The sequence below is a fragment of the Budorcas taxicolor genome, chromosome 8 (genome assembly GCF_023091745.1).
Source record: "Budorcas taxicolor isolate Tak-1 chromosome 8, Takin1.1, whole genome shotgun sequence".
Lineage (NCBI taxonomy): Eukaryota > Metazoa > Chordata > Mammalia > Artiodactyla > Bovidae > Budorcas > Budorcas taxicolor.
In genome coordinates this window covers 105,110,611-105,125,365 of record NC_068917.1, presented here as the reverse complement: position 1 = coordinate 105,125,365, position 14,755 = coordinate 105,110,611, and the positions used below count along the sequence as shown (strand labels likewise).

At 40.5% G+C, this 14,755-nt stretch overlaps 1 protein-coding gene across 1 annotated transcript in view; it reads right to left on the bottom strand.

The window, feature by feature from the left end:
- Positions 1–14,755, bottom strand: part of HSDL2 (hydroxysteroid dehydrogenase like 2) — a 65,260-nt gene that overhangs the window by 5,040 nt on the left and 45,465 nt on the right. Inside the window, exons 9-10 of the mRNA XM_052645141.1 lie at positions 5,488–5,637; positions 1,946–2,074 (exon numbers count right to left, since the gene is read on the bottom strand). Coding sequence (XP_052501101.1) covers positions 1,946–2,074; positions 5,488–5,637 — 279 coding nt within the window. The remainder of the gene's footprint in view (positions 1–1,945; positions 2,075–5,487; positions 5,638–14,755) is intronic.

Genomic DNA, 14,755 nt, shown 5'->3' with positions numbered 1-14,755 from the left:
CGGAGGAGCCTGGTGGGCTACATACAGTCCATGGGGTTGCAATGAGTCGGACACGACTGAGCAACTTAACTTCTAACTTCTAATATATATATATATATAATATTTATAACATATCTACTATATAGATTAGGTCACAGACATGGCTATGGTTTCTTAAAGGAGAATGCGTTTAAACCAAACATATTTTGCTTAAACTTTAAACTAAAAATCAACTGATGGTCATTCTTCAGTAGTACAATAAAATATTTTTATTTACTTTCCTTATTCCTAAGCATATTTTCTAATTTTTGAACCACGAATATTTAGCATTACTGTTTAAAAAAATGGGGAGTGGGGAGCAGATGTTGAAGAAACCTCAATCATTAGTAACATCATACACATCAAACACAAACTGGCTCTGATAGTATGTAGGCCATGAGCATCCCGGGCTAGAAATGGAAAACGAGACTTACACAGCACAGAGCACATTCTGACTGATCTTCAATTTATGAAGGTTAAAAGAGAACAAAGAATAACATTCATAACTTAAATGAATCTTTAGGATCTTGAGGTTAAAATGTTATACTTTTGTTTAAAGTGCTACTATTTCAGTATTTGAGCTGGTGGCTCAGATGGTAAAGAGTCTGCCTGAAATACAGGAGACCCATGTTCAATCCCTGGGTCTTCCTAGGTTCAAACCCAGGAAGATCCCCTGGAGAAATGGCAACCCACTCCAGTATTCTTGCCTGGAAAATCCCATGGATGGAGGAGCCTGGCAGGCTACGTACCATGGGGTTGCAAAGAGTAAGACACAACTGGGCAACTTCACTCTATAAGTACATGTGTTAATGAACTACCCATCTGGAGTTGTGTTGCAGAGTAGAAAACAGAAAAGATTACCCTAACATTTTTCTAGTACAATTAAAGATACATAGGCAGAACAGAAAATGATGTACAAGCTTCTCTTGGTTATGGATTCCTCAGAAACAGGGTCACTGGGCCATGGGATATGGCTACATTTTCCTATTACAGTAGCTGGCAAGATTGAAGCATGATCTTACTCTCTATAGATGAGCTGCAGCTAAGTTCAGCACCTCCAGTTTCCAAGCTGTTATTGGAAATGGTATCTTAGTCCAACTGGCAGAAATGAAGTCTACCTAGGAGTTCTTCTGATTTATCTCTCGGTTCCCAATACTGTCTTATTAGCTTTTCAGTCATGCAAAAAGAGTATTTTGACATCTGTGCCCTGTTGTTGGATTAAGTTGAAGGGTCAGTAGAGGTAACGGTAAGAATCACCTTTCCAAAACTATGTACTCTTCAAATAAACATAAATAGTCACTAAGACTGCACGGCTACAACATGTTTGAGTCTTGATTATTTGAAAACGGATAAAGCAAAATGTAAGGCAGAATATTAAAAAGCAGAGACATTACTTTATTGACAAAGGTCCGTATAGTCAAAGCTATGGTCTTTCCAGTAGTCATGTATGGATGTGAGAGTTGGATTATAAAGAAAGCTGATCACCAAAGAATCGATGCTTTTGAACTGTGGTGTTGGAGAAGACTCTCAAGAGAGAGTCCCTTGGACTACAAAGAGATCAAACCAGTCAATCATAAGGGAAAGCAATGCTGAATATTCTTTGGAAGGACTGATGCTGAAGCTGAAACTCCAATAGTTTAGCCACCTGATGTGAAGAACTGACTCATTAGAAAAGACCTTGATGCTGGGAAAGATTGAAGGCAGGAGGAGAAGGGGACAACAGAGGATAAGATGGTTGGATGGCATCACCGACTTGATGGACATGAGTTTGAGCAAGCTCCGGGAGCTGGCAATGGACAGGGAAGCCTGGCATGCTGCAGTCCATGGGGTCGAAAGAGTTGGGACATGACTGAGTGACTGAACTGAAAGCAAAATGTTAGAACAAAATTTTTCTTGAGCAGTCAACTAGCAAAATTTAAAAACTCACCTGAAAACATTTTTACAAAATCATCAGTAGACATACTCATTACCACATCTGCCTGATCAGAAGGCTCTCCATATCCAACATTACCACCCTTGCTTTTAAGATCAAGAAACCATGTTCCACCATCTTCACCTGCACAGAAAACAAAGATAGAAATAAATGTCAATGAAGCTCTGTTCTTAATAACTGTACAGTTAGAATAATCATACATAATGCTGTTACCCAGGCTGAAATTCCCAGGCCTCTATAAAACTCAATATTTAAGAACTTATTATGTGCCAGGCACTAGGCTAGGCTCTGAAGACTCTGCAATAACATGGTTCATACAAAAGACAAAATGGAGGGCAATGTGGAGTCAGGAAAGTTCAGCCAAAGCAGAGATTTAAAAGTTAGGTAAGAATTTGCTAGAAGAGGAACTGGAAAAGTACAGAAGATAGAAAGAGAGTGGATGGTGGCCTCAGAGGAACTCATGAGGCAGTCCCTGTCTTTATTCTACAGGATATGCCATGGAAGGAGAATGGCATTAGGCTTGCACTTTACATAGATCACCCTAACAGCAGTGTAGAGAATACTATGTTGGAGAGGGATAAAGAGGATGCAGAGGGACTTCCCCGATGGTCCAGTGGTAAAGAATCTGCCTGCCAAGGCAGGGGACACGGGTTCAATCCCTGGTCTGGGAAGATTCCACGTGCTGCAGGGCAACTAAGCCCATGAGCCGCAACTACGGAAGCCTGCCTGCGCTAGAGCCCGTGCTCCACAACCAGAGAAGCCACCGCAGCCAGGAGGCCACACACCGTAACTAGAGGAGAGCCCCACTCGGCACAACTGGAGAAAGGCCGTGTGCGACAGCGAAGACCCAGTGCAGTCATACGTGAATAAACTGAGGATGCAGGGGACCATTTAGGAAGGGACTGGGGTTGTTCAGGAGCTTGAGGATCTATGCCTGGGCCAGGATCACAGCAGGGAACATGGGTAAAAGTTGGCATATGTGAGTGAGAACTTACCAAAGCAGGACCACAGAATTAGGTAGCGGATTGCACATGAAGAGGGAAAGGTAGGGAGGGTGCAGAAGAACGATTTACTTTGCTAGATTTTGGCTTGGGAAGCTGGATAAATAATGGTGGTTTGTTGTTTTTTTTTTTTCTGAGAGAGGACTATTGAAGAGTAGATTTAACAAGTAGTGCCAAAGGCGGGTATTGGGAATGATGAATTATTACGAACATTTTCAGACTGAGGCATCTTTGTGATAGCTGGGTGAAAATGTCACATGAAGTCTGACCAGACTAGAGAGATACATAAGGAACCAGCTCTGATGGTCACTGAAGCCATGTGAGTGCTTGGGGTTTTCCTAGACAAAGTCTGTAGAATACAGAGTTCCAAGACAGTGACCTGAAGAACATTAACATTTAAGAAAAGGATGGAGAAGCATCTAGCACAGGAGACTGACAAGGCATGATGACAGACAGAGAAGAAAAGCAAACGGACATTTCCAGAAGGAAAGTGTGGTCAACAGTATCCAATGCTGCAGAGTGGTGACAAGGCAAGAATGGCAAATGCCCACTGGTGACACAGAAGTCACTGAGGACTCTGGTGAGAGAAAATTCAGTGGGATGGAGGAAAATGACACCAGAGCAGAGAGAACTGTACGTGAAAATAAGTTTGGCTCTGAAAGGGAGAAGAAAGATGGGAGTGGGCAGTGTGATTGGAAGGGTTATTACTGCTATATATTTTTTTAAAGATAGAATAGACTTTGGGAATGTTAAAAAGCCACTGGGAAGGAGGCTTCAGGACAAATAGGTGGAAGAGACAGCACATATTCCTTAAGGAGGCCAGAGAAAATGGGATCTAGAATTTTGCTACTCCAACTGTGATCCATGAACTGCAATACTGTCATCACATCAGAAATGCAGACTTCAGACCCTCCCTCATACCTACTGAATCAGATTCTGCATTTTAGCATGCCCTGCGGGAAGATCAGTATGGATCTTAAAGCTTAAGATGCACACATCTGGAGCTGAGCTCAGACCTCCTGGAAGGGGAAGATGAGAGGTTTATCGGTTTGGTATCAGATGGCAGGAAGCTAAATAAATTCCTATCTGTTGGCTCCCCTTATCTCTGTGAAAGAGGAGGTGGGATTATCTGCAGAAATGTGCAGGAAAGTGGTAAAGGGAGAGAGAGGAGATTTGAAGAGCACTGAAAGGTTTGAAATAGTCACTGAGGCAAGAAGCTGACTATGGAAACAATGAATTCTGACGTGCTGCTTAGACCCCAGGTGGGGAGGGCCAATGATGAATTTTTATTGGTACAGATCCACTGGTGCTGTGACTCCCCTCCCCACGTTTTCCCAGCAAGACTTGGCAGCCTGGACTCAAGCACGGAGCAGGTAGACAGTCTGATCATCCAGGACTAGGATTTTGACAGTCGGTGACACAAGCAGCAGGTGAGGAAGTTTAGGACATAGGCAAGACAGTGACTGAAGCAATGGACTATGGGTTCTAGGGAAAGGAAGTAAAAACAAGAAGATGCAGATGGAGTAAGATAAAGTAGAAGTGATAAAGGATAAAAGAATTGGTAATGTCAAAGTTTGTGTGCAATGGGACTGTGCTAGCTAATTCTTAAAACTGTCATTAACATGTACTAAAACTGTACTGAGAAGAAAAATATTGAGAGATTTTAAAAGCTGACTGCATTCAGACTGATCAGAATAATCTCAATGATTAAAAAACAGCAAGAGAGTTCCCTGGCAGTCCAGTGGTTAGGACTCAGTGCTTATCACTGCTGTGGGCTCAGGTTAAGTCCTTTGTCAGGAAAGTAAAATCCCACAAGCCGTATGTGGTGCAGCCAAAAAAGGCAAGGTGCCCATGGTTAATAAATTACTGTATTACACTACCTGTCTTCTAAATAAGATTTTCTCTCAATATCATACATCAAGACGTTAACACTGGAAGTATCTATAAGGAAATTTTATTTTACATATGTCCATATGTACTGATATTAACTTAAAAATACAAATCAGAAGAACTACAAAAACACGTAGAAAACAAGTATATCACTTATATGTGGAACTACCAGTTTAAAACAAGTAGATATAATTATAGGTTGACATATAGGAACCCCAACATAACCACAGATCCAAAGCTTTGATGTTGGTGGTTTAGTTGCTAAGTCACGTCCGATTCTTGCAATCCCATGGACTGTGCCTGCCAGGCTCCTCTGCCCATGGGATTCTCCAGGCAAAAATACTGGAGAGGGTTGCCATTTCTTTCTCTGGGGGATCTTCCCAACCCAGAAATCGAACCTGGGTCTCCCGCATTGCAGGCAGATGATTTACCAACTAAGCTTTGATAGACGCACAAAACCCAAAAAGAAAACACAAAAATACAAATCAGTAGTTATCTGCTCTTCTCAAACGTCTACATTCTAGGGTAAAGGTTCTGGATATAGCCATCTATCCAGGTGATTACTAGTGGAAGCTGATATACTTTTATAGAAAACACCCTACTTTGTTTCAATAAAAGCTACAGATTACCAGAAGTAACCCTTACCTGAGAGTTCAAACTGATAGATGGCTTGAGTGGCTTTAACAACGTCATCACTGAGTGAGTCCTTAACAATTCTGAATGTTTCTTCCACAGCTCCAGAACGTGGTTTTGGTGGTGGCTGCGTCTTCTCTTCTTTCAATTCTGGAACAGCACCTATAAAATGTTATTGATGTAAGTGCTTTAAGGCCCAGGCAATGTAAGGTCCCACACAAAATTAATTAATTAGCAGAACAGACTTGCTACCATTTGACCAAAATGACCTTAAATATGTTCAGTGGCGTCTTAAAAGCACAAATCAAACATGGAATAACAACCAAACACATCAGTTATATTGCAAATGTAAATGGTTTATACTCTTCAAGTAAAAATCTCTCAAGATTAGGTTAAAAAAATTCCAAACAATACAGTGTTTATAGCAAATAGATCTAAACAAACTACTGGAGTTTTACTGGTAACAATCACTCCTTTATCATCGCCTCTGAGTGCTGAAACCAAATGAGCAAAGAACACCATGGAGTCAGAAAGATGGAGATCAGAATATCACTATATAAATTAGTGGAACTGAGCTGGAAACTGCAGCTTGAATCAACAGCCAAGTGAACTCCTCAACAATTTTACCTCTAAATTAAAGGTATTCACCTAGTCTCTTCAGCGCTGGGTTGGGAAGATCCCCTGGAGAAGGGAAAGGCTACCCACTCCAGTACTCTGGCCTGGAGAATTCCATGGACTGTATAGTCCATGGGGTAGCAAAGAGTTAGACATGACTGATCAACGTTCACTTTCACTTCATCCCTGGATTGAACCTGCCTCCTCCTTTCAGGGAATGGAAATGCCTCCTTAAGTAAAAATCATGTAAAGACTGAGAATAGCCTACTCTGAAAGAAAGAAGGCTCAAAATGTCTTAAGTCACACAAACTCATTACTTTTCCCAATTTCAATCCAATTGGTCCCTCCCACTTGATGAAGAGAGAGATCAAACCACGTATAAGTTTCATGAAGGCCCCACTGCCTAGAAACCGAGGCCACGGGAATACAGGTTGCAACATTTTGTATTCACTTAAACCACTGGCCATGACCATTCAGCATATGATGGACCAGGGGAGAAGATCTGCAGGGCACAGGACTGTTCGGATCCCTTAGTATGAAGCTGTCTGTCAACACGAACACATCTTTATTTATCCTCTTGGAATCATTTGTGGGCAGTTTGGCTGCACCCAGAAACAGGTGACAGTAATTTGTTATTTAACTCAAAGGACAATCTGTACTTTAGGCTGAAGATCAGTTCTCCATCTATTTCCCAACTCAAATTATACCTAGTCATATTGCCCAATCAGAGAAGGCAATGGCAACCCACTCCAGTACTCTTGCCTGGAAAATCCCATGGATGGAGGAGCCTGGTAGGCTGCAGTCCATGGGGTCGCAAAGAGTCGGACACGACTTCACTTTCACTTTTTACTTTCATGCACTGGAGAAGGAAATGGCAACCCACTCAAGAGTTCTTGCCTGGAGAATCCCAGGGACAGGGGAACCTGGTGGGCTGCCGACTATGGAGTTGCACAGAGTCGGATACAACTGAAGTGACGCAGCAGCAGCAGCAGCAGCAGCAGCAGCAGCAGCAGCAGCAGCAGCATATTGCCCAATATAACTCACAAAAGGCTATTAAATAAAATCTAATCAGCAGCACAAAGATCTACCTAGGACAATATAATCAATAAAAAGTATCTTAAATTTGTTGAATACAATTACCTTCCATTATGCTTCCACAGACAAATTAAAAAAACAGTAAAAGCCTTCTCCTTTTCTAAAGTCCAGCAGATATTAAAGGTGAAATACTTAAGATCCAATGACTATGGAATTATTATTTAGCAGCCAATTTAAAAATTCAGATATATATTTCAATATTTAATGCTGACAGCGCAGTGAGGGAGATACTCACATACAGCCAGTATTTATAATTCTGGAAGGAAACTTGGTAATATGTGTCAGGAACCCTCCCACTGCCTGATCATCCACTTTTAGTGATCTACTAAAAGAAAATGCTGTAACATGTATACAATGGTCTGGGGCAGCGGCCTAGAGTGCCAGGCTGCGACGGCGCAGGAACGGCCAAGAGAAGCTATCCCGCGTACAACGTCAGTGGCGGCCGGGAGGAGACACCCTGCGTCTGAGGTCAGGGGGGGCCGGGAGAAGCCACCGCGCGCCCCAGGCCAGGGTCGATGACCCTGAGGAGCCACCCCGAGCCCGAGGCCAGGGCCGGCGGCCCAGAGGAGCAACCGAGGAGTGGTGGCTGCGAAGGCACAGGAGGGCCTAGAGGAGCCATCCCACGTTGAAGGTCAGGAACGGCGGCGGTAAGGAGATACCCCTCGTCCAAGGTTAGAAGCAGTGGCTGTGCTTTGCTGGAGCAGCCATGAAGAGATACCCCATGCCCAAGGTAAGAGAAACCCAAGTAAGACAGTAGGTGTTGCAAGAGGGCATCAGAGGGCAGACACACTGAAACCATACTCACAGAAAACTAGTCAATCTAATCACACTAGGACCACAGCCTTGTCTAACTCAATGAAACCAAGCCATGCCTGCGGGGCAACCCAAAACGGGTCATGATGGAGAGGTCTGACAGAATGTGGTCCACTGGAGAAGGGAATGGCAAACCACTTCAGTATTCTTGCCTTGAGAACACCATGAATAGTAGGAAAAGGCAAAGTGATAGGATACTGAAAGAGGAACTCCCCGGGTCAGTAGGTGCCCAATATGCTACTGGAGATCAGTGGAGAAATAACTCCAGAAAGAATGAAGGGATGGAGCCAAAGCAAAAACAATACCCAGCTGTGGATGTGACTGGTGATAGAAGCAAGATCCGATGCTGTAAAGAGCAACATTGCATAGGAACCTGGAATGTCAGGTCCATGAATCAAGGCAAATTGGAAGTGGTCAAACAAGAGATGGCAAGGGTGAACGTCGACATTCTAGGAATCAGCGAACTAAAATGAACTGGAATGGGTGAATTTAACTCAGATGACCATTATATCTACTACTGCGGGCAGGAATCCCTCAGAAGAAATGGAGTAGCCATCATGGTCAACAAAAGAGTCCGAAATGCAGTACTTGGATGCAATCTCAAAAATGACAGAATGATCTCTGTTTGTCTCCAAGGAAACCATTCAATATCACAGTTATCCAAGTCTAGGCCCCAACCAGTAACGCTGAAGAAGCTGAAGTTGAACGGATTTATGAAGACCTACAAGACCTTTCAGAGCTAACACCCAAAAAAGATGTCCTTTTCATTACAGGGGACTGGAATGCAAAAGTAGGAAGTCAAGAAACACCTGGAGTAATAGGCAAATTTGGCCTTGGAATGAGGAATGAAGCAGGGCAAAGACTAATAGAGTTTTGCCAAGAAAATGCACTGGTCATAGCAAACACCCTCTTCCAACAACACAAGAGAAGACTCTATACATGGACATCACCAGATGGTCAACACCGAAATCAGACTGATTATATTCTTTGCAGCCAAAGATGGAGAAGCTCTATACAGTCAACAAAAACAAGACCAGGAGCTGACTGTGGCTCAGATCATGAACACCTTATTACCAAATTCAGACTCAAATTGAAGAAAGTAGGGGAAACCGCTAGACCATTCAGGTATGACTTAAATCAAATCCCTTATGATTATACAGTGAAAGTGAGAAATAGATTTAAGGGCCTAGATCTGATAGAGTGCCTGATGAACTATGGACTAAGGTTCATGACATTGTACAGGAGACAGGGATCAAGACCATCCCCATGGAAAAGAAATGCAAAAAAGCAAAATGGCTGTCTGGGGAGGCCTTACAGATAGCTGTGAAAAGAAGAGAGGCGAAAAGCAAAGGAGAAAAGGAAAGATACAAGCATCTGAATGCAGAGTTCCAAAGAATAGCAAGAAGAGATAAGAAAGCCTTCTTCAGTGATCAATGCAAAGAAATAGAGGAAAACAACAGAATGGGAAAGACTATAGAGATCTCTTCAAGAAAATGAGAGATACCAAGGGAACATTTCATGCAAAGATGGGCTCGATAAAGGACAGAAATGGTATGGACCTAACAGAAGCAGAAGATATTAAGAAGAGGTGGCAAGAATACACAGAAGAACTGTACAAAAAAGATCTTCACGACCCAGATAATCATGATGATGTGATCACTAATCTAGAGCCAGACATCTTGGAATGTGAAGTCAAGTGGGCCTTAGAAAGCATCACTACGAACAAAGCTAGTGGAGGTGATGGAATTCCAGTAGAGCTCTTTCAAATCCTGAAAGATGATGCTGTGAAAGTGCTGCACTCAATATGACAGCAAATTTGGAAAACTCAGCAGTGGCCACAGGACTGGAAAAGGTCAGTTTTCATTCTAATTCCAAAGAAAGGCAATGCAAAAGAATGCTCAAACTACTGCACAATTGCACTCATCACATGCTAGTAAATAATGCTCAAAATTCTCCAAGCCAAGCTTCAGCAATACATGAACTGTGAACTTCCAGATGTTCAAGCTGGTTTTAGAAAAGCAGAGGAACCAGAGATCAAATTGCCAACATCTGCTGGATCATGGAAAAAGCAAGAGAGTTCCAGAAAAACATCTACTTCTGCTTTATTGACTATGCCAAAGCCTTTGACTGTGTGGATCACAATCAACTGTGGAAAATTCTTCAAGAGATGGGAATCCCAGACCACCTGACCTGCCTCTTGAGAAATCTGTATGCAGGTCAGGAAGCAACAGTTAGAACTGGACATGGAACAACAGACTGGTTCCAAACAGGAAAAGGAGTACGTCAAGGCTGTATATTGTCACCCTGCTTATTTAACTTATATGCAGAGTACATCACGAGAAATACTGGACTGGAAGAAACACAAGCTGGAATCAAGATTGCCGGGAGAAATATCAATAACCTCAGATATGCAGATGACACCACCCTTATGGCAGAATGTGAAGAGGAGCTAAAAAGCCTCTTGATGAAAGTGAAAGAGGAGAGCGAAAAAGTTGGCTTAAAGCCCAACATTCAGAAAACGAAGATCATGGCATCCGGTCCCATCACTTCATGGGAAATAGAAGGGGAAACAGTGGAAACAGTGTCAGACTTTATTTTGGGGGGCTCCAAAATCACTGCAGATGGTAACTGCAGCCATGAAATTAAAAGACGCTTACTCCTTGGAAGAAAAGTTATCACCAACCTAGATAGTATATTCAAAACCAGAGACATTACTTTGCCGACTAAGGTCCGTCTAGTCAAGGCTATGGTTTTTCCAGTGGTCATGTATGGATGTGAGAGTTGGACTGTGAAGAAGGCTGAGTGCCAAAGAATTGATGCTTTTGAACTGTGGTGTTGGAGAAGACTCTTGAAAGTCCCTTGGACTCCAAGGAGATCCAACCAGTCCATTCTGAAGGAGATCAACCCTGGGATTTCTTTGGAAGGAATGATGCTGAAGCTGAAGCTCCAGTACTTTGGCCACTTCATGCTAAGAGTTGACTCATTGGAAAAGACTCTGATGCTGGGAAGGATTGGGGGCAGGAGGAGAAGGGGACGACCGAGGATGAGATGGCTGGATGGCATCACTGACTCGATGGATGTGAGTCTGAGTGAACTCCGGGAGATGGTGATGGACAGGGAGGCCTGGTGTGCTATGATTCATGGGGTCGCAAAGAGTCGGACACAGCTGAGTGACTGAACTGAACTGTATATTCACTCAACATTCACTCAACACTAAGTTGCCATTTCAAAAATTTGTTTTTGAAGACATGGATAATAGGATATAATATTAAGTAAAATGAAGCATATACAATTAAATACAATATGATCCAATCAGGTGAAATATGTATTTGTGGATATGAATTTTAAGTTACATTTTCAGAAAATTTAAGTGACTGGAAAGAAATAAACCAAGACAAAAACAGTATTTATATTTGGATGGCAGGTTACACATGGTTTTTAAAATTTTTCTTTATTCTTTCTATACTAAGTTTTTATAAATAAATTAATTTTTAAAACATCAAAGTTGATTAAAGTACATTACAAAATCTATTAGATGTGGACAAAGTTATATTAAAGGGGCAAATGCACAGTCAAAATTATTTTATTACTTTTAAAGAAATAAAAAAAGTATTAGCCTAGCAAGCATAAAAAGAATGAAAATATGCAATCTCAAAAAGAAAACAGAAAGGAAAGAAATAAAGCAAGGATATTTTAAATTAATCAAATGGTTGCATTTTTGTGAATATATTAAAAATTACTTAACTACATACTTTAAAATGGTGAGTTTGGGGTATATGTAGATCATACCTTAAAGCTGTAATAGAAGTAATGAATCAGTAAAGAAAAAAGCTGAAGTATGAAAAATGAAATAAAATTTAAAACCTGGTTCTTAAGTGCAAAAAATAATAACATACACTAAAATTGAAAACTTTTTAGAAAACTAATCCAAAAAAAGGAGAGAAAAATAAACTCTAAAAAGGGATAAAATACACAAAAAACTTAACTTATAAATGAATACTACATGACAACAGTTAAATAAATTTTAAAACTTTAAATGGCTGGTTCTGGATTTTTTTATTTTAGAAAAAATCGTTAATTGACTGAGAAAGAAAAAATATTTTCAAAGAAACAACTTCAGAAAAGACTCAAATGACTTACTGAGACATTTCAAACCTTCAAGAAAAAGAACATGGAAAAAGAAAGTTACCCAATTGATGCCATATTCAAAACAGAACAAAAAATAATATATAGGAAACAATAACAAAAATTTAGACATTAATCTAAACTGATAAAAAATCTTAACCAACATCTAACATCTTACTTATGGATAAAATCTAAAGATTTTCTCAATAAAATTAAGAATAAAAGAAGAATACCTAAAACAAATAATTTCAATAAATATTTCCAAATGCTTCTGGAAGTTTGAGTCAGTATATTAAGATACATGCCAGAAATAATCCTGTAAGGTACTATTATATGCAGATAATAAGTTTGACCACTTAGGAAATTCAAGAAATTACTCAATGATAATTATACCAACTTATGTGTATAGACAGTTTGCTATATAAAATTCACAACATGATACTCTATCATACCTAACCTCATGATACTTGTATAAGGAAAGTAGAGATGAGAAAATGGTTTCAGAGAGCTGAAGTGACTTGTCCAAAGTCAGAGACAAAAGCGGCAGGGACAGGACTCATACCCAGATCTGTCTTACTCCAAAGTCTATGCTTTCAGTAACTGTCTCTCTATGAGAAACTATTAGAAGTCTAAAACAAAACAAAACAAAAACTCATGAAGGTGACCAGATATAAAGTCAATATAAAAAGTTAGTTTGTCCTTATTGTTTATAACATATCTTGTTTCAGAAAGCACTTCAGTATGCTTAATAAAATAAACAGAATTCATGATTAAAGTAAAAAGAAGTGAGTGAGGCTCTAAAAATGGCGACTGAAATACCCACCCAAGGTTACACAGCAGTAAGTGGGACAGCAGGAATTCCAGCCCAGGCGGTCTCACTGGGTAATATTCCTCCCCACTGTGTTCTACGTCTATGTAATTTTTATATAGCCAACATACAGGCTGAGCACAGCACTAAGGCATACACTCAGCAGAACTGCACCCAGCAGAGGCTGCTAAAACTGCAGGAGACAAAGACATAGGCTTGCTTCATGTTTCTGGAGGCAGGAAACATATAGGGATGCATTTGGTTTTAGAAGGCACATCAGACAGAACTAAGTTTACCATACAATACCTGTTGGAACACCTCTCTTACTAATAGGTGACTAATTTGGGTGACTTGTCCATTAATCAAGATATCCATCTGTATCATCTGAGGTGCCAAGGAGATGGCAATGAAAACTTAAGTGTAGTCTTGAAAAACACTTGCCAAGGGATAAACTGCACCATTTATCACCTAGACTATGATGACTGCACAAGAGAATAAAAGTATAGGAGACAAACAAACCAGTAGTATATTTCAAAGGGACAGGCAGTAGACAACAAATATAGAAACTTTGGGGAAGGAAATGAAATCAAGTTCTCCTAAAATTAATTTAGTAAGTTTTTGATTAACCTCTACATCCAAAACTTCATTCCTTTGCTTGTTTCCTCTGATCTCAATTCTGTGCTAACTGAATACCAATTAACTAGAGTCGACTAAAATTCCTGTTGTTGGTAACATCACTGATGTATTAAAAATGCTGCTGATAATGATAATGTGTTACCATTAACACACGAGATGAGCTAATAGGCCTCTGAGCCATGGCCCACCCTGGCCAGAGAATCCTAAACCAGAGACATCCTGACTCCCAAAACTACAACCTAGAAATGTCACAGAGGACTTCCCTAGAAGTCCAGTGGTTTAGAGTCCACCTGCCAATTCGGAGGACACAGGTTTGATCCCTCGTCTGGGAAGATCCCACATGCCAGGGGCAACTAAGCCGGTGTGCCACAGTTCGACTTTCTAGAGCCCATACGCTGCCACAAGAGAAGTCACTGGAATGGGAAGTCCATGCACTGCCATGAAGAGTAGCCCCATTCACCGCAGTTACAGAAAACCCAAGAGCAGCAACGAAGACCCGGTGCAGCCAGAAATATTAACTAATTTAATAAAAAGATTAAGCTGGAAATAAGGTTTGGGACTAAAACGCATCGCAATAAGGTTCTATAGGTTTGCTAAAGGTACCGAAGAAACGTTTTCAACTTTCTAACCGCCATCTAAAAAAAGTCACTTAGATTCACAGAGTCTATAATATAAAAATAAGGTGAGGGTCCAGAGGAAGCACTGCTATTCTTGTTAATAAACTATGAGAGAAATTCTAATGGATTTTCACTGAAGAGTGTTTTTTCTGACACCTTTCAGGAAGTTAGTGGCATCATGCCAGAACACAAAGATTAAAATGCAAACTCTGGACCAATTTAAGGGAGCTGTTATTTCTAAATTACAAAAATGAAACAAAGAAACCCAAACCTCCTTTGAAGTTAATTGCATAGCACAAACTCTGTGAATGGTGTCAGATGTACTATAACATTACACATTTTTCCTCAAAATAAAATATCAATACAAAACACCTAAAAATGGTGCCAAGGGAAAGAAATAAAACCATTAAAAAGATGCATTTTAAAGATAACTTTTTTTTCCTTAAATGAAAAGAATATACTGAAAACTTCTTACCAGTAGAAGGAAAATAAAAAAAAAAACACCTCCTTTGCTAGAATTAACTATGACATTACTTGTCTAGTTTAAATTACAAAAATAGGGAATTCCCTG